Genomic DNA, 27,141 nt, shown 5'->3' on the forward strand with positions numbered 1-27,141 from the left:
AGCTTCCAGAGGGCTCAGGTTATGTTTTTAAAATGTTTTTTCTTGCAAAGAGAAGTTGTTTGAAATGTGTGCTCACTCTTCAGCAGTACTGAGATTATGCTCTAATTAGTCTGTAATTGCTTGCAACATTGTCCTACATCAAGAGCATACAAACAGAATAGTTAAGTAAACAACAAACTTTGTGTTTGCTTTGCATTTTAAGCTACTAGGAACCAGCTAAAATAAGTTAGAGCGCCCTCTTTCATAGCTTCTTTCCATCACTCGAGTGCCTCAGGTGCATCTTCATTTGTCTGATGTTCCACTGCTTTAGTTCGTTAGACCAAGAGAGTAGTGTAATAAAGCAATGAAGAGCATGGTCGAAGAACTTCCATTTCACCCTAGCACTCAAAACTTCTCTCCAGGCTTAAAAGAGAGAAGGATTCTGATCTTCGTGAACTATAATCCTTCAAGCAATATTACTGAGACAACATAAGGTATTACACAGCCATTTGTGTCTAGCAGTGGACTACTGAAAGACCAGAACTAGGTATGAAAATATAGAATGAGTTGTTCCATGGAGCTTTGAGAAAAGTACTACACCTACACCTGAAGGCCACTTAGTATGGGGAATAATATCCATTAATTATGAGAGTCATAAACAGTTTCCAGAAGTCATAACCGGTAACGCTCAAGTAAGAAAGCCAGTAACACTTAAGTAAGAAAGCATCATTTCATTGAGACAGTCTTAAAAAGTTTGATATTTACCTACAGTTAATTCAAAGAGCTATGCTTTGTAACATAATACTGTTAAAAATTTTATACAGTTAGTTTCATAAAGTTTTTTTTCTAGTTTCTTCCAACTGTAACTGATTAAAGAAACAATTGCAACAGACTTATCTTCTTGTTCTGAGCATGTCTCAATGCTGAAAGGAGACATGTTCCATTAAAAGCTGGGGCAGAAATTTTAATTTCCAAAAGCCAGCTTACTGGAAGTTTTATCAGATTGATGTAATGCTATCAAACCAAAACCTTCAGTCAACAGAACTACATTTGCGATTTACCATTCGCTCAGTCCAAGGTAGTTGCTAATCAGTAACCAAAAAGACATCAAGAGCCAGTAAAGCACTCTCCAGGGTCTATAGCTACTCCCTCAAAACACGCTCCAGACAGCAGGTTTAATTTGCTTCTTTCAAATACACATGGATTGGTTTCACTATTAGCTGGTTTAAAGGAGAAGAGAGCAAAGGAGAAGTCAAACTAGAAAGACAACCACCCATTTCTGGCAAGCAAAACCATTAAGAAAATGCACCATAACTGAAGGTTTTGCTCTGTTTTATATGACTGAGTTTGATTTTTGAAAAAATAAACAAATCCCATGTAAACAAGCCTGACACTTAGATTGAAATCCTTTCACGCATATACCTTTAGTACTTCTGCAGTGTAAGTACACCTCCCTGCAAGATAACACAAAGACAGGGAGAAAGTACACAGTTCAGCTTTCATACATGCACAAAAACAAGCAACACAACTGGCATAAGGGCTGCACGAGACAAAGCCTCTTACTGTAATAAGTACAAAGCTAGTTAGCCCTGTATTTGTGATAGACTTTTTTTTTTAAAACTCTGAAAGATATCATTTCAGAGGACAGGAATAGGAAGATTGCTACCATGATGCAAAAGCTAAGTATGAAAACTCCCGTATAGGAGGACTAGACACGACTGAAGGTTAAGTGATACTGTCTTCATAATGGCACAACTATCATTAGTGTCAAGGTTGGATAACCGATGTTAACAGAAGTTTAGAGCTGTTGTAGGATAAACCTACCTAGACATGAGATTTATCCACTTAGTCTATAAGTTATTTCTCAAGGAAAAGTAGTAAAAATTTCAACAGCAGATCACTGGGGCAAGGGGGGGTGAACCCTACATCTTGCACAATCACACTGCCACACAGTGTTAAAAGAAAGGCCCTGCTTTTTCTACAAATATCTATTTCCCCCTAACCAAGCTACAATTTCAAAGGGCAGAGTCTGGCAAACAAAAGAGGAGAATTACTAAAAATCACTTGGACTCAGTTTTACATGAAAGTAAAAAAAATAATTGGACTTGTCTCCTAAGTAAGAAGTAGAGATGGCAAAGGGTCCTTAAAGGCTCTCTACTGAATACTTCTCAAATGACAATACCAAAATACCAAAAAGCATCCCTGGTGTGTACTTGTAAAAGTTTACAAGTCAACTGCAGCAGGGTGAAGAAATTGCCTAAAGGGAAAATGACAACAGGTATGTTAAGAGGTTGGGAAAAGGTTACTGGCAGGGTAATCTCAGGGATCAAGTCACAGAGCTAGCGCTATGCAGTGTATAATTTATTAATGATTCCGGCATAACTAGCAGATGTACTGCTGACAAAGCTGGCAACTCTGACACAGTAGAAGATCAAGGTCATCCAGTTTTGCCTGCAAAACCACTTTAAGGACAAGAGAGATGGAGATTTGTCCATTAATGAGTTCAGAGTAATGCACTTGCAGGTTAAGCTGCTCGGATGAGCTGGGAGCTTGTCATTTCAGCATACAAGAGGGGAAAAATTGTTTCCTATAGCTGTTGTGCATCAATATAATAGAGCAGCCGTTAGACAGGTCTTTTCCAAAGGCACCAGCACTTCTTCATAGAGTGAAAAGCTGACCATTACCATACAGGTTGAAAGAGAACATCACATTAGGATTGCACAGAGTTATCCTTCCTACTCTCCTCAGGAAGAGCATCACATTCATCTACACTGTATTTCAGTAGCCATATTGCTGTCCTGTCTTGACCCCTCAGGTTGTCTGCAATAATTCCTAATATTTTGGTGAAGTGATCATTTGGACCTATGGATCTAAAAAAGAATGTTTTGTAGGTTGGTTGGTTTATGTCGCCTCATTTTTTAAATGCTGTTTTTTGTCTGAGAACTTCACCGTCCTCCTCATCTCATTTCCAATGATTAATTGATCAACCACTGATACAGACCTCCTTAATACCAGAAGAAAAGAGGTATAATAATGGGATTAGGAGAACAGAGGTGGTTGACACCAGGAAACAATGAACACATTTCAGACAAAACAGATTCATACCTCAGTGCTTCACTAGTGGGTAGCAATAATCTAGAAAGACAAAGTTAAGACTTTTCTTGAAGAGCTGAGAGAATAGTAGACAGCAAAGCCATCACCACTTTCAACCTATTAGCTAACGCCAACTTCATTAGTACTGCTTTAAACTAGGAAAGACCTAGACTTCATATGAAAAAAGCATAAACGGTATTTTGAGATTGTCTTCTTACACCAGAAATTGAAGACAGTCAAGACAGAAGCCAGAAGTTAATGCTTCCCCTGCATATTCTGTAGAGATCTGCTACTACGTTCATCAGCAAAAACATTCATAGTATTCATCTGTACAACACTAGAAAACCTGCCTGGAAATATTCATTTTGCAATGACTTAGTTGAAACTTCTGAGACTTTGTTATTACTCCATATAGTTGCATTCTGTGGAGGCTTGTACCAGTATCTCACAGCTCTTTACAGATAGTTAGACTTTTGCTTCTGTTTTTCAATATTAGAACAGCTCCACTTTCCATTTCTTTAAAGAACTTTAAAGTTCATGAGAGCACCTAGGAAGAGCCATCAATCTTCGGCTCACCTAGAGCAACTGCTGCTTTTTGTCATTCCATTTTCTCCAGGAAAAAAAGCTGTGTAAGCAATTTACTGCCTAAGGCAGAGCAAATGAAGGTGTGATCAGGTGAGCCAGAGGACAGAAGACAGACTGCTCTTTAAATAAAGTAATTTAAGCAAAAGTCACAATTCTCTCTCCCTACATTTCCCCCTACTCCTTTTTACTCTTTCATATGTTTTGTCAACTAAAACCTTGAAGAACAGCTCAAACACACTGACAGCTTGGCCTTCTCATAGTTGTGACCAAGCTTCACCTACAATTTTAAAAACTCTTGCCTGAAGCTCTGTCTACTATTAGGCTGCCAATTATTTTACTCTGGTTCTTACATGGCACCTTCATCACTGTATTAATAATTGCATCTGAAGGATTGAGAAAAGAAGTACAACCTAAAGTCTACACACTTAATAAGCAAGTTGCCACAATTTAAGATTTGCGTCTGGTACAGGTGACTCATTCAAGCACAGAATTGCAGTTGGTGCTCCTCTGATATTTTTGCATCCAACTCCAAATGAGCTCTGCAGGGCAGCCTTGCAACAGAAGGGGCTGAAGCTGGTGCAGAGGCTCAGAAGTGGCAGGTGTTGCATCCAATCTCACCTAAGGATTACTGATCTTCTAATCAAAGATCATCACCCTACACATTACCCCTTCACACAGGGTTATTATGCTGGCTTTAAGCAGAGTATTCCTCAGAATAAGCACGGTTTCAAAGACAATACTCATCACGAGTATAGAAGGTGAACAGTTAGTGTCAAGCAGAACTCATACCAGAATATGAAATTCATCAGCACTGCCCAAAAAGGTTTCCAATGCAACGGAAACTATGAGAATAACACATCATTTCCCTATTTGAAAGGTTTTACATAGAAGAGAAACTCTTTTGTTTAATAAATAATAAATCTATTAGTTTTAATAACCAGAGACCTAAAAATGAGGTTAAGGGATGCTAATGTGCGCTCTAGTGTCAGAACGAAATTTAATTTCAATCAGTTGCAAAAGTATCAGTAGTGGGCCATAAAAAAGTTATGACATGGCAGCAAAAAATGAAATGCATACCTCTACCAATCCGAGTCTTAGAACAGCTTAATTTCAGTTCCCTGCTTTATTAGTCTTTACCACAGTTGTAACTACATTTGTCCCTTGAGAAACATGAGTTAGCCCAGTAAGTGCTTATATCATTAATCGAATAGGAGCTTTCAATTGAAGTTTCAATAGAAAATGGATCCCTTTCACAATCACGGCAAAGTAGTTTCACTTCTTTTGTCAGAAAAGAAATCAATAGGTGGCCTATAAAGTATCGTTCTAGTTTGTAGGAAGGAAAACTTACAGCCAGATACTGATGCATATGGTGGAAGGACATATTTCTGAAAACATTAAGCCTAATTGGTCAAAGAAACAAAACTAAGTGGGTTCCTTTTGGGAAGGCTTTGTGATACTGAAGACATCAACCTTTGCCAAACCAAACAAAGACTTTGTTCTGTTTTATGAAGTAAAAGACAGAGTGATGTGGCAGGGGGCACCGGAATTAGGTGATCTTTAAGGTCCCTTCCAATCCAAACCATTCTATGACATAATGTAATTGTACGTCTTCAAGACGAAGTTGAGTTCCACAGACCCGTGATATTCCTTTCACTCAAAGAAAGGAATCCCAAGCAGTGGATTTAAGAAAAGCTGCACAAGTGCCCCTGAAAGCAGTGGGTCTAAGAAGAATGAGGACTGGGAGAAGAGAAAATTGATTTGTAGGTCAAGTCACCAGAAAAGACCAACTGAATGGAGCACATGCAAATAGGCATGGTTAGATCTTGCCACAAGATTGTTTCCTTTATGTAAAACTTAACTTCTAGACTTCTTAACAATGGAATATCTATACCTTACTCATTATTGTATGTTCTGTGGGTTTTTTTTTTGGTTGTTGGGTTCCACACACACACCTTTGAAGTTACTTTATGTTCCACTACAGGCCTATCCTACCAACTGAACCAGACAAGACCTTTCATTATTATTATGCAGAAAGATGTTGAGGCCATTTCTTACTGGACTCTGAATACAAGCAATCTTTTAGTGCAGCAAGGAACATACTCATATTTCAAGCATTTCTGCTTAGATTTCATGAGGCTTTGGGGGCTAAAGACTAGATAACTGGATCAGGGACACCTCTACATTGTTGAATGCTAAGGGGAAGGGCTATAACCACTCTACTACTCAATTAACCATTCACTTTTCACATTTCAGATATGTTTCCCTTTACTTCCCTCAACTTCTTACCACAAGTTCTTCTTTCTTGTGAAGAGAAAAAGCTGAGGTTAAGTCCAACTTAGGAACTAAGAGTCTAATATGAGAAAAAAGTTTGCACAGAAGACCTACTTATCAAGTTTTCTTTGCACTGTACTAGACCCTACTTTTAGCACCAACTCCTTCATTAAAAAACCTGGTCCTTCCACAACAGTCTTATCTCAAGATAACATTTTGACTAGATGTGGGATAATCAGAGCTACTGTTCAATAAGCTTTCATAAGCCAGCTTTGTCCCTGTTGAAGACATTGATTCAAACATACCACTTCCAAAAGCTTTAGCTGCCCTGAAAACAAGTCTCAAGCCTTCATTGAGACAGTTCAGAGCAAGAATCAGTCTGGATATCAGATTCTCCTGTTCTCAACCTCATCAACTTTCTTCCTTCGTTCCGACTAAAAGCAAGATTGAAGTTAGAAAGCATTCAGCTGGAATCCACTTAAAATTCAGTAATTGATAAAAAACTAGATCTTTTGCTCCCTAGTTCTATATCTCACCCTAAACCTCAAGTTTTCAGTAAGCACAAAGGCTACTTTTCACCTTTTGCGAGGGGCTGAAGAACTGCCTACAGACATCTCCAGAATTGTTTCCACAACCCTATTCTCCTCCCCTTCCAAGTTTCAGCAGTGAAGTACAATTACAATTTAAATATCCATTGTTTTGATAGGGTCCCAGCAGTTTCAGAGGCAGATTCTTTTTTACTCAGTGCAGACTAGTTTAATTTTGCTTTTATCCTACAGTAACTTCCATCATTCTCAGGAGGTGTTTTACAAGGAGCTCATCAGCTACAGAACTTGTAAGCATCACAAACTTAATCCAAGCCAACTAACAGGCATCAGTTAAGACTGCTTGCATTAGTAGACCAACACTTAAGAGAACAAGGTGGGTGAAACTAAAACCAGGACTAATAAAGCCAGTTAGGGTACTGTGTTACCTACGCACAGCAGTAATATACATCTACTACAATGACTGCCTTTCCTTCACTAGGTTATGGGAAACCTGTGTTACTTTATGGTTTGTAAAATGTTCAAATTGAAACAGAACCGATCTGGATAACAGGTATTGTTGTTGCAAACCTACAAATGCTTTAGATTTTGACAGTCATTCTCCCCCTTCCCCCCCCAAAAAAAAAACACAAACCATAGGCCAGAAATGATGGATACAATTATATATTCTAATTCCCTGCACCAAGGCACTAGAAGTTTGCTGTGCAAATCCTACAAATGTACATAAAAGCACTGAACTGAAAAGCTTCAGACAACTATTTTCCTCAAAAACTGAACTAAATACTAATGGTAACAATTATTGTGTTGACCTTACTTTTATTGCAGAGGAATAACAAACCTCTAACAAACATTTAAAGCAAAATTTGAGTAAAAAAGCACATGTACAGGTTCCACAGATACCTGGTGACTTGTTTTAAATGTCTACTTCTACCTTCTAATCAGTTTAATATGTGCAGAGACAAGATGAAACTTCAGGCCAGACTACTCTGAATAGTTTGATTTTGGTTCTCTAAACCAGCTCAAACCTTACTAAAATTTGGATACAATCAGGCTTAAAATATTGTTAGAAGAACTACCGCAGAGTTAAATTCTTCTTTATTAAAATCATGTGGTCTTGAAAACAGGGCCTCTTTTCTGCAAGGATCTGGATTTTCAGCCTCTGTATCCCATTTTTAAAGGTTTAAAGAATCATTACACTTTTTAAACAGCAAAAAAAATGAGTTCAAATTAGACTTATTTCTGTAGAAAACATACAGAACCAACACTTGCTAATTACAGGTTTGTATGCTCTGCTAAAGTGGAAGTCTTATCACAAATACTTATCAGAGTAACCCATTCTGAACAGAAGACAGATTTATTTCGTAGCATTTTGGAAGCCTGTAGTGTTTTTCTCCCCAAAGATAACAATCTAGGCTCACTAAAATGCAGCAAATCCTTATCTCCAATTTTTCTGTTCCTGAAGCAAATAAGATTAGAGACACTGCTAGTTAGAAATTAGCTCCAGATTTTCTGTGCAAACAAAGTAGCCAACTGCACCTTTCACATGTATATGCCTATATATACATATGGGATTTTGCCTTTATAACCTCTCCTACTGGCTTCAGCTCAGTCACAGTTCTGTAATCCTAGAAGGCATACATTTTACTCCCATCACCAAAGCTCCCTATATATTAGCTACTTACAGAGAAAATGGGCAGGGTGAACCCCACTGTGTAGAGGACAGTGGATGTGATGGTACTGTCATGGAACGGATACTTGATGCTGTCATCATTACAGAAAAAGCCTCTCTGATACGGTTTTATTTTGGCCAAGTTTAGAACACCAAGGGGTAAGCCAGCTGTTGGGGGAAGGAAAACAAAAAAACAAAAAAAAGAAATACATATGGTTAAATCAAAAAAAAAAACATTCTTAAACATGCATGGAAGAAACTACCAAACATGCAAAACTCAAGTTTCCCAGGTCAGAGCAAGTTATCATGCAACATACACACTTAGAAAACCATTTTTACAGAATTTTTATGTATCTGTTTCAGAAAGACTTTGATGTTACCCCACCAGATAGAGAAGTTAAGCATAGAACTCTAAGTCCTTTCATCAGGCAGAGTTGCCACACACACTGAACCGAGATTATGCTTAAGAACAGCATTTGCCACTCACGTGACCAGCTAGTTAGTGGCCTTCTGTGCCCTTTTGTGCCCTCTCCACCCCATGACATTGGCTCATATCTGAATTACCAGCCTTGTTCTACACACTAATCTGGTCAGTGTTTACAGAAAACAAGGGCAAAAGAGATACTTTTCTTTTGAGTAGGGAAGATTTCATGCAAGTGTTTTTCCATGCAGGTAAGGAGAGCGAGAGAACTTCAGAGACACCAGCAGGAAACATGGACACTTGGAATAGACTGCATCTAGCAGCAATGAGGTTTTTCATTTTACAAGTTGCATTTACGTGAATTTGGTACACTTTAGAAGACTTCTGCATGCAAATAACAAAAAGTTTTAACATGAAAACACAGACTCAGTTCTAAATGACAGCTCTCTGAACTTACACTGTATGTATAACACATTAACTTTATTTCCTCTTCAAAGTTCACTTCCAGTACACTAGCAGTCATACCCTAAAGAAGCCATCAAGATGTCTGAAAGATACATTTGTCTGGACTTTATTTCTGTCAGAGTGAGAATTAGCTGGAGAATAGTCTTTGCAGGAGCAGTCAGCTTAAGAAACTCAAGTTTGCCATTTTACTTCCTAATTTCCCCCTTTCCTTCGGTCCTCTGAAGAAGTGGATCACCAGTGGATAATTAAGTGGATAACTGTAAAAAGCCCAAACCAAGAAAGATAAACTTTTGTTTAAAACAAGATAGAAGAGGTAAACTAAACTTTGCATGTTATGTGAATGGTGGGGAAAATACAAATGCGTATATGGACACCCTACATGTAAATTAGGGGTGCAACTACTGAAGCAGCAAAAGACCACTTGTGATATAAACAAGCCTCAGAACAAAAACATTTCGAGACATACACTTCAGTAGAGTCTGCTTTGGTTTTGGTGACACTTGTTAAGACAACAGTATCAGGCAAGTCACTTCTTACAGGGCTTTTAAATAAATTTATTCCTATATGCTTCATTAGGAGGAAAGGCATCAAGAGTGGAGAAATTTGTTCCACAAAGCATCTGAAATCCTAAGGACTGTTACACTTTACCTGAAAGGCGGAGACCCTGATGTAGCAAATCACTTCAGCAAATGCTTAACATCTCATAAAGTGAAACTACCCAAAAATGCAAATGGAAGCACTTCTTGAACTTGAAGCACCAGCCTTTTGGCGAAGTATGACGCTATACCTTCAAATCAATTGCATCTGGAGCTCTCTCCCTCTTCTGCTATAACAGAAGAGAAAGAAGTAGTCCAAGCAGACTCAGCCCTTTGAACATGAAGGAAGTCATACTGAAGAACTCAAAAGTTCACTCAGATTGGATCAAAGGAGATTGCTGCATGGCAGTCTGGAGCCAATTTTCAGCTCTCCGAAGCCATGGCAAGAGTCCACTAATGTAAGTCAGAGCCCACGTTTCCTGTCCTCGTCTCTGTCACTCCGTACCCAGAATCAGGTAATGGTTTTGCCGACTCACTGTCCTATTTGATGCAGTCCTATCTTCTCAAATAGGTCGCACCAAAATACCACCAAACAGGTCATGTGCAGAAATATCACATCCTCATGGTCTATTTAAGCAGCAGCTTGTGGTCATCAGAAGCTGACTACTTAAGACACAAATACACGTTTTGCAAGAAAAGCTGCTACAGCTTAACACCCAGAAGGAGATGCTCCTTCTTAACCACACAATTTCTGTCCATTACGTTTCTGGATCAACCTTTTTTTAAGCCAATATTGTCAGCTTTTTACAATATTTTTTTTGCTTGGGTTTTGTTTCTGGGTGTTTAGGTTTAGGTTCATTAAGACAGGCTATTTCCTTTTTGCCAGCTGCCAAAATATGTTCTCCAAGTGCTCTCATCAGAATCTAGAAGACCCTCCAGCAGAGCTCACTTACAAACATGGCAGGACTCCTAGCTCACCAATTCCAGGTTTCTTGCCACCAGTGCTCACAGTTCTATAGTTCTGTGTCATGGTGGTTTGCTTGTTTTTTTTTTTTTTTTAAGAAAAATGTCTTTAGGAATTGGAGGAGAACCGCTATGTGTGTATACATGAAAAAGAAGGGACCTTAACATTTTGACAAGTAGTGTTTTAAGCCTTCCAGCAAAACAAACTTTTCTTTTGAATAGTTTCTTTTTGTTGTTGTTGTGTAATTGCAGTAGGAGAGAATTACTCACTCTGTAACCTAGTTAAGACAGAAGCTTGAGGGCTTTTTATTGTTTAGTTTTTTTCCAATTAAGGAGAATTCCTGACAGTGTTATTCATTTTTATTGAGCTAAGAGAAACTCAGTTTTCATTAAACTACAAGGAAAGGAACTCAAAATTCAGCTTTCTTTTTGTCCGATTAAATAATCTTCTTTATGTTAAATCTGTTCGTAAGAACTAGTTTGTCAGAACTACTTTTGCATACCAAAGTCATCCAAATTTTTCTGATTCCCCTACATTTAACCATTCCTTCTTACATTTGTAGGTTTGCATATTGGTTAAATCAAAGTGATTCAGTTGCATTATTAAAAGTGTTTTTAAGTACTACATAACGTCAACTCTAGATTACATAGTTTAAGAAATAACTTCTTATTTTCGGCCAGGAAACACTGGGAAGTGGCAGGGTGGGGAGGAAGAGCAGCAAACGAAGGGGACAGTTTCACATAGGTGACTGCAAAATTTGTTTGTGCAGTCCAGACCAAAAGAACATGAGGAACTCTGAGCTGGGTGGGCTTTCTACACTAACTGCCAGTTTTCATTTCTTACGTTACTGTTACAATAGATACTGCAATCTAAATGATGCCCTGCTTTCCAGCAGTAGAGCGGCCAACTTCGGGAAGCAGAGCTTAGTTGAAAGTTAACCTTCGCCAAAGAAATAGCAGCATTTTTCCCATTGCTCATTCTAAAGGGCAGGAAGACACCACTTGGTACGCATAGGGAGAGAGCCCTGAAGTTTCCACAACAGAAACAAACATTAGTGTACGTAACAGACCAGTGTTACCATCACAGGTGCCAAGCCGCCCCATGACCTTTATGCAAGCTGACTGTACACTGAACTTTGAGGAATGCGCCTATGTGCGGATCCATTATGTGTTACCAACCGGAGGAAAGGAGCACCAAGATCTAATGAACGATTAGAAGGCTAAAAGGTAGTATCGTAGACCAACCCTCATGCCTTGCCCTCTTCACAAGGTTTCTCTTCCTCTTTAGCTAGCCAGCAGCAGCAACCTCTGAGGGTGCTCTTCTGATCTAGGCAACCTGCACCTTCCTTAAGGGATCCTGATGGCTCGGTTATTACCTACCTCCCCTAAAACACAGCCTTCAGATGAAAAGGATTACTTCTCAAAGCTCCCCATGCTTCAGGCTCAGAACTGGAGTTTCTCTTTTCTGCTACTTTGCTTAGTTGATCTGGTCAACCGCTTGTCACTGACAGACTCCAGAGGTTGCCCTGCGAGCTAGTGGCAAGAAACAGGAGGCAGCTCTGAATTGCTCGTCTGGTTCCAACACACACACACACTGCAGCTAACCCCCCAAAAGCTACAGAAGTAGCAGCAAAGATGAACAGGAAAAAGGACTGTAGAGATTTAAAGCCTTTACCTGATGGCAAAACGATCTCAAAGTCATGGACCAGAGCAGAAAAGAGCACAGGATGTAGTTTGAAAGAGGCTAAACTCAGGTATTGGAATGACCAAGCAGGGGCTGGGGGAAGAAATGGCTTTAAGTTTTTGGCTGGAGCTATTAAGAACAGGGCAACACAAAGCTGAGCTAGCAACACACCTGACACTGGGCTACGCCAAAACCACAAGAAAGTTTAACTCCAGCCTGTAGGCTCAAGCCAGTTATAGCCTAGTTTCTATTGTGAACCTAGATAATTCACAGCAGTATCAATAGCCATCAGTGAACTCTTACTTATCCATATCTGGCTGGACAACATGGTATGACAAAATCCTACAAGGAAGGAAGAAAGGGAAGTACAGGGTGGGAGACCAGAGAGGAAGTTACAATTAGATTAGTTTTCCACCCACAGAAAATGAATGTCAGGAAGAAAACATGGAAAGGGGAAGGTGGAGTCCTTCTCTGGAAATAAAAATGTTTAATGTAGAGAAGTGTTTTTATATTATGTGTGTTTTATTAAGAAGCATTTAAACAGAAAAACAGAAGTAACTGAAGTTCCACTATCCTACAAAAAGAAGTAGAATGATATACTATAATATTTTCATGGTATGTACTGCTGCATTATTATTCAGATGTGTGCTATCTACCACACTTGTAATTTTAGAGTGAAGTACCTGAGCTTAAAAGCACAGCATGACACACAGGGGTCCCTTTGGATTTGCCAGCAAGCTACACAGGATACCTTTATCACAGAAACTCAGAAGGGCTGAGGCTGGCAGGGACCTCTGGGTCCATCTGGCCCAACCCCTGCCTGAGCAGGGACACCCAGAGCAGGCTGCCCAGGACCACGTCCTGGCATTTTTGGAGATCTCCAAGGAGGAGACCCCACAGCCTCTCTGGGCAGCCTGTGCCAGGGCTCCCTCACCCGCTCAGCACAGAAGGGCTCCTGGTGCTCGGATGGAGCCTCCTGTGTGCCAGGTTGTGCCCACTGCTTCTCATCCCATCACTGAACACTCCTGGGAAGAGCCTTGACCTGCTGGCAATGCCTCACCTAATGCAGCCAAGAAAACCATTAGCTTTCTTAGCAGCAAGGGCACCTTGCTGGCGCATGTTCAGGTATCTTTATTTAGATAAAGAGATGAAAAAATATCCTAGCATTTATAGCTGAGCTAGCCTCTCTTACAGCTGACAGTTGCCATAATATGTAAGACCAGCAGAGAATATTGTGTGACAGGAGGTAGCTTCAGAGTCAGAAAAACACTGTCTCTGCATTCTACTTACACTCCAAGAACCTTTTCCTAATTAAGTCTATGGACACAGTTTTAGAGCAGTCATATTAAAACTATTTCTTACTTTTGCTTATTATATTCTATGTATTATATTATTACACACCATTATATACCGTACTACCTAGTTGGGAATCAGGTGTGGTGGCACCAAAACTCCTAAAAGTTTCCGGCCATGTTTTTAAGAGCAACTGAAGACAGCTTAGACTGACCTCCCATCCTCCCACCTCTGCCCATATACTGTTACCCTGTCCTCATAATGGTCATAATAGCTTTTGACATTAACCTGCCTTCCAAAAAAAAAAAAGAGAAAACTCACAGAATACAGATTTTTTTTCCTGGAGATCTTGCTCATCTTTCTGAGTGCATGACTTAAAAGCTAGTAGAAAGTGTAGAACAGGAACAAGTAGCCAAGGGTATGGAAGAAGGAAAGACTGGCCATAGTCTCAGATCAATTTAAATGCCTCATGAAATAGCATCCCTACCTATAGGACATTCCCCTCCCCAGTTTTAAGCAGTTGAAAGTAATTAACTACTTTTTGTAAACATCTTTTAATTAACCCAATGACCTCCTTATCTTTGGAGGTGAAGATCTTCATTTTAGACTTAAAGTGGCGCTAAAAGCTTCTGTGAACTGTTGATTCAAGTTCTCCATGACACTCAAGATCCCCACCTAGCCTTCGATCAGAAAGTTCTTCTCATTTAAGCCAATGAGTATATCCTAGCAGCTGGGGGAAAGGTAGTTAACCTTCAAGTAACTATGGAAAATGAGAATATTCTAGTTTGATTATTAACCCAAGTCTTCCATCATGCTATTCTGAGCTCAAAAGTGCTAGTTAAGAGAAACTGTACTGGACTAAAGTGAGACTGATGTTTATATTTCTCTACATTTATCCTGAAGAAAAGGATCATTAGATTCTGCAGATGATGTTCTGACACAAAGTAAACTTTGGCCTTTGAGAAGAAACCCCCAATTTACAGCTAAACTGGGAGAAGAAGGAAGGTGTCAAACAGGAACTAAGGCTGTACTGGAAATATCTATACAGAATATGCCAAATGCCAGCCTCATAACAGACTGGTAATTGGCCACTCAAAAAAAAAAGCAGTTTTCATACCATACATTCTTATTTAAGAGCTGATATTGCGAAATAACCCTGCGTCCATATAGATGTTGTCATTCTGAGCTGAACCTCACCTAGTAACCTAGCTGCTAACTTCTACTCAGGGTGAGGGAGAACTGAGATTTTTCCTGCTCTTACTCATCTATTTTTGCTTTTTATTTTCAGCCAGGACAAACATGTTTACTTTCCTGCTCATTTTAGAACGCACAATCTGGGGCTAAGGAGGTGTGTGAGAGATTTAAAGGAACTGAGACAGGTCAACATCATGCTGCTGTAGTAAATTTTGGAGAATCTGTTAAAAAAAACTGTTCTTTGCAGGAAAGCAGTAGTGCTAAAGTTTCTTCCGTGTGCAGTGAAGAGAAAGAAATAGTCAATGGCTCTTAGGCAGGAGGGTATGGGTGTAGAGAAAACTACAAAAAAAAAAGGAAGACAACAACTTTAAGAAGTGTTTAGACTTTTGACACTTGAGGGATGGACAAATGGAAGGTCAATATTATTTTCAGCAGCTGAGATGAGGGAGTACCCTACAACTCACCTCCTAGTCAAAGCTGTCATGAACTTTCCCAGCAGACTTTCTTACTTCACTACCCCAAGGAATGCAAAATATTTTTAATACCAGCACACTGATTGCTCTGATAGTGCCTGAAGCTGCTGTACTAGGCTTCAGCAAACAAGGGAGACACGTTTCACAGACCAGACTACATTTGAATCTCACAAATAAACCTGCGGCTATAGATTACCTGCATTTTGAGTCTTTCTGACCTACGGGTTCACAGAAAAGCCAGGTGAGCAGCCTGGGCCAGCTAACAGCAGTTTCACCAAATGATTCCCTCCCCATACCTTATGCTTTTGGTTAAGAACAGGCAAGGCTGGTAGGGACAGAAGGCAACGGAAACTTTCCTCTGAGCTGGGCCAGCCTAAACACTGAATAATTTCTAGTCCACTTATTTATTAGTAGTAAACTACACCTGATTCTATAGTTTTTCTGCATTCAGCAGCAGAATCACTACATGGGAACACTAGTTCAGTTATCTACGTTATCGACCTGTTAGAATAAGTCGCAGCACTTGTTTAAAAAAGAATGGGATGGACAAGTGAAGTGCGTTCCCTCACTTCTGCATTTCAATCTAATTATAACAAGGTGACACAATCAGCTTAAATGAACTTTTAGAAGCACCTGCTGGAGTCCAAAAACCCACAGCTGTCTCTCCTGTGAGCATCTTAGGAAGTACAAATACAAAGTAAGTGCGAGGATATATTACTGTCTCATCTCACCCCTGTCCTATTCCTTGCACCAAGGAAACCACATGGCTCAAGAGAGCCCACTGCAGGTCAGAAGCTAAGGCCGGGTGCCCTCTGCTCTGCGTCCGGTCAGTGGGTGGAGGAGGTCCAAGCCAAACAAGCCCATAGACAACCACTGGGAATTCAGCAGCAGCTCACCCAGCAGGGCAGAGGCCACTTGCTCTTACTCCTGACACCCAACAGAGGTTTATGACCCATGGACTAACCACAAAAAGTAAGAGATTAGGGGCAGAGGGAAGAAAGGATGGGAAGGGAAGTGTCGGTAGCAACTTGCATTGCAGTGCTCGGGCTGCAGCCAGCTTGATTCGAGCAAGAGAGAGCAGGTTCTCCCACTAAAACCCTCCCTGTTTAGAAGTTAAATATTTATCACCGCTTGTACTGTGTGCCCTGTAAAAGGCTTTGACCATGTTGTATAAAGAATTTAGAAGCCCATACATGCAGACCAAGTACACACCGCCTAAGACAGAGATTTTCTACAAACGTTCTACCTAAAGCACTGCGCTTACAGATGTGGAGCACAATATAGTAAAAGAAACCAAGCCATTAACTTTGGCAACACAGGTAAGCATTTTTTTTTTTTAATTAAATGACCCAAAGTTGGTGTCAACTACAAGACCAGTGTTCTTTTATAGTCCAGAAGTTATAAAGATTGAAATAACAAGACAATTATTTTTCCGTTCACTCCCACAAGACTTTCAGATGACTTCACACGCAGTTACACACCCTGATCTGAAATAACGGTCAGTCCCTAAAAAATAGGAAATTATTTGTTCAAAGTGTAAATGCTCTTTTCCCACTGAGGCCTAAGAGCATAGCAATATTCAAACATGCTTTAACGAAGTCCTACAATGGCAGTGCTACAGAGGAACTCAGAACACCCATAAAATTGCACACCTTGTCATCTACCAGGACATCTCACACACACACAGCTGCATGCCACTGTGCTTAGGAGTATTTTTGGTGTTGCGGCATTGTTTTTTCACAGTACACTAAAGTCTGTAGTGTGTAGCCACTTTGAGAACATAACCTCTGCATTAAGTTAGATCTAAATAGATTTTTTTAAAAAAGAAATTATGCCCAATATACTTCACAGCTATCAGAGCAATTGTTTTGTACTGATTCAGTGGAATGCAAAGTTCTCAAGAATTTTTAAACACTGCTCAATATGCAAGTATGATGAATAATGTTGGTGTAGAAAAAGTCTTCCTATGCTCATGTAATAGAGCAGGGGTAGCTTGCCAGTTCTCGCAAGAATCACCACTATTTGATCTGTGGTCTTAGCATCTACATACTAATGGTCAGACTTCATTTTTCAGGGCTGATCACTGGAGTCCTAGGATTAAAGAAAAGATAGGAAGCAAGTGTGCAAGCAGAATTAATAATCGTACTTCCATTCCCAGGAATCTCATTAGCCCCAGAGCCAGCCACCACACTGGGCAGGAATATTTTAACTGGACACCAGCACTGCAGTAAAGACTCACCTAATGAAACAAAACTGAAGACTTTCACTGACTCAGGGAACTGTTACAAACACACATGGGAGAAGCTGACTTGAGAAGTCAATTTTGGCTGTTTAACGGGAACAGTTCCTGACTGAAGCTATTCTCTCACCCTCTAGCTGCCGAAATAGCCCTTTCAGCCTGTGGTAAGCTGAATCCATTACCCTTTGGACACCTGAAAATATGGCAGATACAGTTAGAAACACATACTCTTCGTTACCCTAAGTACTACAGTTGCAGGAAATGCTGCACCTACCGTTAAGCTTTAGTGACTCGGTCATCCAAGACTCAACTGTGGGCTTACTGTAACAGTAATCAGCATCAAGAGAACCAAATTACAAAGGGATAAAAATGCATTAAGACTAACCTGAGGAAGAAATTCCATCTTATTTGAACAGAAAGGCAGATGCTAACTGAGATGCTGAAACTTGGTATGTAATCGCTTCTACACTTAGGGCAAAGCTCCTGTTCAGAACCAGAACTGCTGCTGCTTCCTCCTTCCCTATGTTAGGGACCATGTAGCAAGAAGCTACAGCCTTTCTTCTATACCAGGGATGGCAAGCTAACATCTCACAGCTACTGTAAGAGACCTGTTCTACGTAATACGGCCCCAGGAAGAAGGGGCTTCCTCTGGGGGGAATATGGGATAAGGAGAAGACCTCCCACCCAAGAGCAGACACAGCAGCGGTGAAGCCCATACCAATGAATCCCTGACAAAGATCACAGCCACACTTTTCTGGCTAGCACCAGAGCAGCTACAAGATGAGGCAGGACCTCTTCAGCTATGAGGGATGAGCTAAATGATGTCATTTAGCTGTAGAAATTTCGTTTTCTACAGAAAATGCATCTTCCCTCCCCATCCCTTAAGCAGAAGGCACCAGCACGCTGCAAGAGCCCTTCTATTTAAGATTTAAAAAACAGGACTCAAGCATTTGGTAAGGAGCCTCACTGCTGAGAAGCATCTTCCTCTGTTCTGCCAAGAACAAGGAGTGTAGTGCCGAGTTCACGGGAAGATACTGGAAGGTGAACCAGGATTTACAAAGAGCTGTAAAAGGCAAGTGCAAGAACTTTTTGAGAACAGAGGTTAGCCAGAGGACAGGACACACTTAAGAGCAACACCAGGCAAAGCAAGAACCTGATTGCTGGCTTTGAGGCGTTCATTAGCTAGTCAGGCTCTAACCTGGGGCTCCAGGGAGGGGACAAGGGAACAGTGTCACAACTGGAATATTCACTCCCACGTGTTCAAGAAAGCAGCGTGAGAGGGAAGACCTTCTGGGTTTGAGGTGACAAGAGTTTTAGGGGAACCTGGAGCCAACCTAGTGAGTACCACCTTGCGGTCCCTGGTGGACCGGGTCATCTGAAGTCAAGTCACTTTGACATGAACCTGCTACAGCTTAACCATGATCTCATGCACAAGAGAAAAGAGATTAAGCATCCACACGATGTGGAAAATAAGGATGGTGACACAAGTATCTGTGAGTCAGAAGCAAGAGGGGAGGAGGTCTTACTTGAATGAGGGCAATCAGGAAGTGCTAACCCACATAGAAGCAGGCCTTCCCTCACCGAATGGCAATCCATTACCATCACGTAAGGCTGCTGCCTTCACTGACAGTGAGACCAAACTCTGTCAGATGGGAATAACAGCACCTAAACCAAAAACGTTGTACGGGGTGCACGAAGCGGCCTGGCTGTCTCACTCCCCCACAACGCAAACTGTGTAGGACAAGTGAACTTGCTTTTACAAGTGTCTGCTATTGAGCATACTGCCCTGTACCACAACACATTCCTGTAGTCTAAATATTCAGTGTTTTTAACAAGATAGTTATGTAAGCAATTAGTACTTGGTTTTAGTTCTCACATTGTTCTGTTTGGAAGACTACAGCTTCCCCTTCCCTTACTGAAGGGAATTACGTATGTCACGAACCTACCTTTGTGTCAGGACTGCCACCACCCACACTGCCAGTAGCCTCCTGATCCCCTTCTCTTTCTGCACTGTTACCGTGTGCAGTTCAGAGAGATCAACCACCCAAGGAGCAGACAGTCCCACTGCAAAAAGAACGGCCGGACAGGCAGTAAGCTTTGGGTTGGCACCCTGAAACCAGCGCTGCGTAGGAGTCAGAGAGGGAAAGAGAGGAAAATAAATCCCTACATATACACCAAATAAATTTTAAAACTGCTGTAAAGCATAGCGACCCAAGTAACACCGTACTATGTTCCAACCTATTGCAGAAGAGTGGCTGGCTAAGTTTTATTGGTTTTTTTTGGTTTTTTTTTTTTTTTTTTTTACACACACAAAAAAACATTTTTAATTTTAGGATGCACATATTCTAACATTAGGCCAAGCAATCACACTGACAAACACACTCCTTACAAACAATATCTGTACTATCACTGACAAGGCAGGGAAAATCCTAAGTTCTGTTTTACCTCATCCTTGCATTCAAGTTAGACATGAACTGCAACAAGCACTGACCAGAACCAAGTTGTCTAGGGTCTTGCTTCACAGAAAATGTTTTCCTTCGCTAATCATCTCTGCAGTACTTAATTTAGAAAAGATTTAAAAAAAAAAAAAGCTAACATGTTTTTTTCTAAGTGCACCCTGACCTAGTCTTAATGAGAATTTGGTCCAAAGGTAGGTGTATTTAGTTCTTTCACTCATTCTAGGATGTAACCAGGTGTTTCCCGGCTTTGTTCTTTTACTTGCCTTACTGAAGGAGCCTGATCTGCAGCCAAACAATAGACCTGCAGGAACAGCAGGGTGTACATGTATAGTGCCTAATGAGGATATCAGACAAAGCCTATTAAGTTATTCTTATAAGCTGTTGTCTTCCTGCATGACAAATTAAAGCTATATCAACAATAAGAAGTAATCCAAGTCTTGGTATCAATATAAAACCATTTTACTTTTGTTTAAATGCAACAACAGTCCCAGACATCTGAGCCATGCTATAAGAGGTGTCTCTCCATCAGTAAAGTAAGGAGGGACCAGTAATAACATAAGGATGCAGAAGAAAGAAACCCTGCAGCCCAGGCTACTCATGCTTTCCACTGAAGGGAGAAGTTGTTGGCCGATGCCTACTGGACCACACAGACGGGAGCTTTTGCCCGTGGTGCTGCAGACCTGAGTGCAGCCATGCAGCACCCACCCACCGGCACTGCAGCACGCAGGCACAGCCTCGCTGCTCTGCTCCTAGTGACAGGCACTGCAGAAATCTGCAGCTTGTGTGTTTGTTTTTCCTAACATTATCTGGTGTTCTGATGCTTAGTAGGAAGGAATTATCATTCTGATAAGAGAAAGAGCATGTTTCTTTTCTTAGGGCACCGGAAGACGGCTTTCAGAGAAACTCCCTCGCCATCCACCTTTGTAACTGGTGAGGAGAGATAATTCTGGGAAAGCAAAGTAAGAGTAACTCTAGATCAGTTTAACTGCCTGAAACCCAAGTCTAATAGCTTGACACCATGTTAATCAGAAGACGTTGGTCCAACCTCCTCTTTTGTGATCTGAACTTAAGTGATTCTGTCTCTTTCCTCTGTACCCTCTTCAGCACTTGCTAGACCTTTCAATAAAAGCATTTAAAAGTCTCACACACACACCATCTCACAAGAAAGCTCTTTCTCTCCTCCTCCCCTTTTGGAAAACTCCGAGAGGTTGACAGAGTTGAACCTGCACAAAGAATGGTTTGAGGAACAAGAAAAAGTCACAGAGACGTGCGTATTCAGAGCCATCCACTTTCACAGCAGGGAGATTACAAGCCAGGTCACCAAAACTTGAAGTATCACCAGGTGATACTAAGTAGCCTTAATTTTTTCTGTCCAATTCTGCTGAGAAAATGGAATTTATTGTGTGGGGCATTTTTTGCCATCTTCACTTACTATGGAGGAGGCAGGATCAGGAGAGGGAAGAGAAGACAAGAAAAGCAAGCCAAACTGCTCTGCATCAAGAATTACCCCAGGGACCACAAGCATCGTACCTGGTAGCCCTTTTCACGGCAGAAAGGGCGATCACACCAAGACTGCGACTTTGGTCCTTAACCAAAGCTGGTCTACAGAGCCTTAAACTTTCAGTACAACACAGTTAAAGAAGTTTTACCTGAGAGGTTTCATGGTCTCTCTAGCAGAGATATTAGATATCAGGTTAGCTGCAAGACACGTTATCTGAGCAGTTACCTAGGTCACTTGAACAGATATCAAAGTGCAAGTGTAGGGGGGAGGCCAAGTTAAGATAAAAATCCAAATCAACAGGAACTGTTTTTCTTCTGTCAAGAAAATTAAAACAGATTCCCCCTCTAGATATACAGGCTTAAATTCTATGTTCTTCTAAGGTCCTGTCTCAATCCTGTGGGAGCCAGGGAGAAGATGAAGAGATGAGAATCTGGTCCTGTTTGTAATATCTAGCCCATTCCTATGTTTCTGTATTTTGTCTCAACTTGAGTTCCATTGAAGCCTGTAACTCAATGCATTGTAGGTGTCAAGATGCTTCATATGATGCACTGGCCGCAATGTTCCCCCTACCAGTAAGAAGCAAGCAACGCAAGGAAAAAAAAAAGTCTGTCAACCATGGGTTTTGTTACTGAATGCCACTTAGTTGCAGGTATGCAGCATTGCTATTTGAGCATCCAGAACCTATCACCAGCCTACCTAAGCAAGCTAGAACACTGCCTAGGTGTTTATGTTGACAGTAGAGATGCCTCCAACCAAGACAAATGTCATGTTTGGTGGGTGGTGTTCAAACAGGTCTGGCCCACGACATGACAAGAACGTGCCCAGGTTTATCACTGAACCTCTGCACTTGTTTGACTAAGAAGAAAGCTGCCAAAAACCAAGACCACGTAACACTCCCTAAGTCCCCAAGCAGCACACTGACAGATACTGAAGATGCTTCCCTGGCTCTCAGCACCTGGAGGTCCAGAGCAGTTTTGGCTTCCCAAAGCCAAGCTGCCCCTTGCCTGATCAATAACTACCCCCGTGACTCCTACGCCGTGCCACTGCACAGAAGGGAACGCTAACTGACAGCTCACACTACGGGCTGTAGTTTTAGGAAGGACTGATGGAAAAAGGATGACAAGAAAAGAGAGCCGTGAGCCAGGTGCTGTCCCTCGGGCTGCTTGAGGGGAGCACCACCCCTGTGGGGCACAGCCTCCAGCCGGGACGAGGCGGGTGCGAGGGGCCCTGCGGCTCGCTGGGGAGCACCTGCAGCCCAGAGGCAGGGAGAGGCACAGCCCGGGTGCTGCAGCACCCGCCGGGACACCTGGCAGGATGAGGGGTCCCCCGGGCACAGCACCTAGCCTAGCAGCCAGGGAGAGGGCAGCGGGGTCTCTCTGAGGGGCTGCAGCCCCCTCCCCGCCGGGCAGCGGGGACCGCGGGTGGCGGTGAAGTGAGGAGGAGGAGTGAGGAGGAGGAGGAGGAGGAGGAAGAGCGAGGAGGCGAAGCGACCGCAGGCAGAGGCGAGAGGCAGGCAGGGGGAGGCGGGCTGTAAGGGCAGCCCCGCTCCGGGGGCCGTGCATGCGGGGGGCGCGGAGCCGTGAGGGGAGGCAGCAGGGAGGGGGGTAGGGGGGCACGGCGAAGCCCTCGCCCCCCTCCTCCGCGGCCAGGCCCGGGTCTCCCCGCGGCTCCCCGCCCGCCGACCTACCCAGCACCACGCAGACCACGTCCAGCGCCACGAAGGGCAGCCGCGTCCTGTCAAACATGCTGGCGGCGCCCCGCGGCAGCACCGGCGGCTCCGGCTCCTCCTCACGCGGTGACAGCCCGGGCCCGAGGGGCGGGAGCGCAGCGGAGGCGGGCGGGCGGCAGCAGCGCCTCAGCCGCGCCCGAGCAAATGGCGCCCGCCCCCCGCCGGCAGCCGCCTCCCGCACTGCGCTACTAACACGGCCGCGCCGGCTTTAAGGGAGGGAGGGAGGGAGGCGGGCAGGGGGACGGACGAACGGCACGCACGGGCAGACGGACGGACGGGGAGAGGGAGGGAAGGAGAAGCCCGGCCCCCGCCCGCCGCCGGGACGCCCCACCCCACATGGCGCCGCCGGCAGCCCGCCTACCTCAGCGTGACGGGCAGCGCCGCCACGGGACGGGTACGGGGTTGGGATCCCGGGAAGGAGAAGGGAAGGGAAGGGAAGGGGAAAGGAGAGAGAAGGGGAAGGCCGCAGCCGCCTGGGAGTGGAGAGCTGGACCTCCGGCCCCGAGCCAGGCTTCCCTCCCCATTAAAAGTCGTTTTCTGACAGGAGATGCTGTGAGCGGCATGGAAGAATAAAAAAGCTTGAATACACACGTTGTCATTTTAGAATCATAGCATCATTCAGGTTGGAAAAGATCTCCAAGATCATCTGGTCCAACCATCCCCCTATTACCAATATCACGCACTAAACCATGTTCCTAAGCACCACGTCCAGCCTTTCCTTGAACACCCCCAGGGACGGTGACTCCACCACCTCCCTGGGCAACCCGTCCCAATGCCTGACTGCTCTTTGTGGGAAGAAATGTCTCCTAATTTCCAACCTGAACCTCTCCTGGCGCAGCTTGAGGCCATTCTCTCTAGTCCTATCACTAGCTGCGAGAAGAGGCCGACCCCCAGCTCCCCACACCTTCCTTCCAGGTAGCTGTAGAGAGCAATAAAGTCTCCCCTGAGCCTCCTCTTCTCCAGACTAAACAACCCCAGTTCCCTCAGCCACCCCTCGTAGGACTTGCTGCAAAATGCACGCTGTTTCTGTCAGCATTGTTACCACTCTCGGGCACAAACTCACCAGTCATGCCATCAGGCACGGTTTTGCTTTGTTTTGGGAATTGCAGGTGGGGTGGACGGCACGTCCCATGCTCCAAGCACCGGGCTTTGTGCAGCTCCTTCTTCTGCACTTTCTCACCTATTCCACCCTCTAATTCTGTCAACGGGTCCGCTTTGTGTTACATCCTAAAGGCTGAATAACAGGTTTGGTGGATCCACAAGGGAAACAAGCTCTTGGGATGGAAACGTCTTGCTAAATGTGCTGTATCTTCAGTTCAAGAATGCTCTCCAAATAAGTTACATAAGTAGTTCCCTATAGAGCACCTCTATATAAAGAGCTTCTAATTAGCAGACTATAAGGGACTTCCTGACTTCACCTCAACATCCAAGAAGGAAGCCATCTACAAACCGAAATGTGCAGCTCTAGAAATTAAGGCCACCCTTGATTTATGCGAGTGTAGTGTTATTTGCAGAAATCATTCTCCTGTGCAAGTATTCCTGGATGGTCTCATGGAGGTAGAAAGCCCAGTGTTGTCTTATAATACAGGAATTAATAGAATAAGCTGTAGCACAACGTGGCACCGGCAAAACCCTGTTTTATCTTTATGAGAACTGTTTCTGAAGGGAAGCAAGCAATCTGCTCCTCTCCTCGCAAAGAAGGGGTATTGTTCACAAGTTCCACTGTTCCTGAAATCCATAGATAAGTTTCCAACAGTTGAAAGACGGTTAGGAAAAGGGGGGAAAAAATAGACAAAACAATGCAAACATTCCGTGCACAATTGCCGTAATTGCTTCCTTCAACTCAAAGCATCACCTTTATCTTGCTCAGGCTAAACACCAAATGGCTCTCCTGCTCCACACCCCTATGCAGTAAATTAGACACCAAAGAGATTGCGATGGCTGATTTAAATGGAACACTTCCCAGAAGACTTTAAGCAAGATAGTTATGACACTTAAAAACACCTGAAAATTGGGCTGTAGCAGAACAGCATTCCCAAGCAAGAGAAATTAATCACACTGTATTGTCTCGTAGTTTCTACATCCCTGGTTCACCCTTGAGAGAGCTTGCCTGAGGGAAGAGGCATCTCTGCAATCTTCTGACAGAATTCAGAAACAAAATTGGTCACACGGTTCCCCTCCAAACTTTCCATTGCACAAGGGATATGTTCCTTGCTGTCGCAACCGTATTCCCACCACCAGGCTTGCTGATGTCTTGGAAACCCCCATCTGACCACAATTTAAGGGATCAGGTTAGCTCTCTCTGTGGCAGGCATTCAGAAATCTTTTCTGGGCCTCCAAATACAGACAAGTATCAGCTGTGGAAGCACACCAACACTTTCAGCACTTTCTGACTGAACTATTACCCAGATTAGCAAAGCCCCCTTGTCACGCCAGGGTTGTGTTGGTATAAGTACCGCATCTGCAGGTATGTTATGTTACTTATTCTGCATCTTCAGATACATTGCTGGTTATTTTACACAAAGAAGATGTTTCGTGTAACTAACAAACAAATAAACAAAAACACCTTTAACATAAAATGTCTGTGGCAGCAACAGTGTCCAGGGTAGCAGATGCTTGTCCCTAGCAGCAAGGCCCTTAGATGCCCACCATTCAGTCCACCATAAACCCTGATGTCAGATCAGAACTACCCATATGTTTGGCAAAATCTATGCTAAAGAGCATTTTTGAACTGGGATCTGAGTAAAATGAAGGCTGCAGATGAAGGTCAGAAGTGACATTTTATCTCTTCATTAAATACGTTAGCATTATTCTCTCAAATTTAGACTTACCTAAATATCTTAATTTCTTACCTCTTGTTTGGTAAGGTTACTTTTTTTTTTTTTTTTGTGTGTGTGTGTGTGTTTCTAAATATGTCTCTTTTATTTCTTCTTATTATTTTATATATATATATATATTTTTATATATTTAATTGAGAGAACATTAAGACCAGGTTGAAGCCCTGTTCTTTTCTTTGTTTTCGTCTGGTTCTTCTATAAATCACAGTCTGCAGTATTTTGCCCATCCTCCTTACAAGTTTTGTGTATACTAGGATTAAACTCAGGAAGTTTATCGTTAGCCAGTAGTGGTACTTGTATGCTAATTAAATAGTGCCGGCACAACAGGACCTTTAACTGCAATTAACATTCATATAGATCAGTAACCTTAGTAAACGATGGGACTTTCCCGAGCTAGTTTCTCTGTAGCTTGGTCTGGGGTGGGAGTCGATGGCTCTAAGTGGGCTGTTATCATTCAGAAAGAAGATCAGAGGATGATCGTAGATGGTTCTTGGAAGCCATCACCTCAGCGCCCAACGGAGGGATCACCAGGCCAGCCAGCAGGCGGGGAGCTATGAGGAAAGGCTGATAGCAATCCGTGCGGTATCATTATGACACGTTCCTGAATACCGGCAATACCACATCAAGACGCATGTAGTAGGAGCTGAGAAAGCTCAAAGGAAGGCAAAAAGGATTATTGGGACGTCGACACGGCAGCATCAATGTAAGAGAAATAGAAGTAAAACAGGATTTTTCAACATGGGAAGGAAGTGATGAGAGGGGAAAAGACTTTACAAAGTACAGTTCTATAAAATCATGAAATGTGTGAAGATAAACATAAGACAACTATTCGCTATTCTGTAACAGAAAAGAGCAAGGGAGAACCTAAGTAAGGTGTCAACAGGACTCCTTTCAACATGAGAATATGGTGGAATTCATTGCCTCAGGTTGCTGTGGGGCACAAAATTACAAAGGGGACAAAAGGCATGAGGTAAGTTTGTAAGGGATACGACCACTGCTGAGCAGTGGATCTTGGTAGCTTAGGAAGTGCCAAAACTGCTAACTTCCCAAATTTAGTGGTTTGCTGGGGACAAGCCCCACATGGGCTGTTTCTTGACCTTCTTCCCTAAACCTCTGCTGCTGGGCCCTGTTACGTGGTATCAGGCCGGATGGACTTGATCTGAACCAGGTTTTAGTTATGTTCTAAGCCAGTGCAACACTGCAGA

General features: G+C 42.7%; 1 protein-coding gene across 2 annotated transcripts in view; it reads right to left on the minus strand.

Moving 5' to 3' along the window:
* Positions 1 to 23,303, minus strand: part of PLPP1 (phospholipid phosphatase 1) — a 61,373-nt gene extending 38,070 nt beyond the window's left edge. The window contains exons 1-2 of one of the 2 annotated variants that reach the window (XM_040542276.1): positions 23,058 to 23,303; positions 8,156 to 8,310 (exon numbers count right to left, since the gene is read on the minus strand). In XM_040542276.1, the coding sequence (XP_040398210.1) occupies positions 8,156 to 8,310; positions 23,058 to 23,115 (213 nt within the window). In that variant the 5' untranslated portion in view covers positions 23,116 to 23,303. The remainder of the gene's footprint in view (positions 1 to 8,155; positions 8,311 to 23,057) is intronic. The other variant, XM_040542277.1, reaches the window with a different exon arrangement.
* Between the last annotated feature and the right edge of the window lie 3,838 nt (positions 23,304 to 27,141).

The sequence above is a fragment of the Cygnus olor genome, chromosome Z (assembly GCF_009769625.2).
Source record: "Cygnus olor isolate bCygOlo1 chromosome Z, bCygOlo1.pri.v2, whole genome shotgun sequence".
Taxonomy (NCBI): domain Eukaryota; kingdom Metazoa; phylum Chordata; class Aves; order Anseriformes; family Anatidae; genus Cygnus; species Cygnus olor.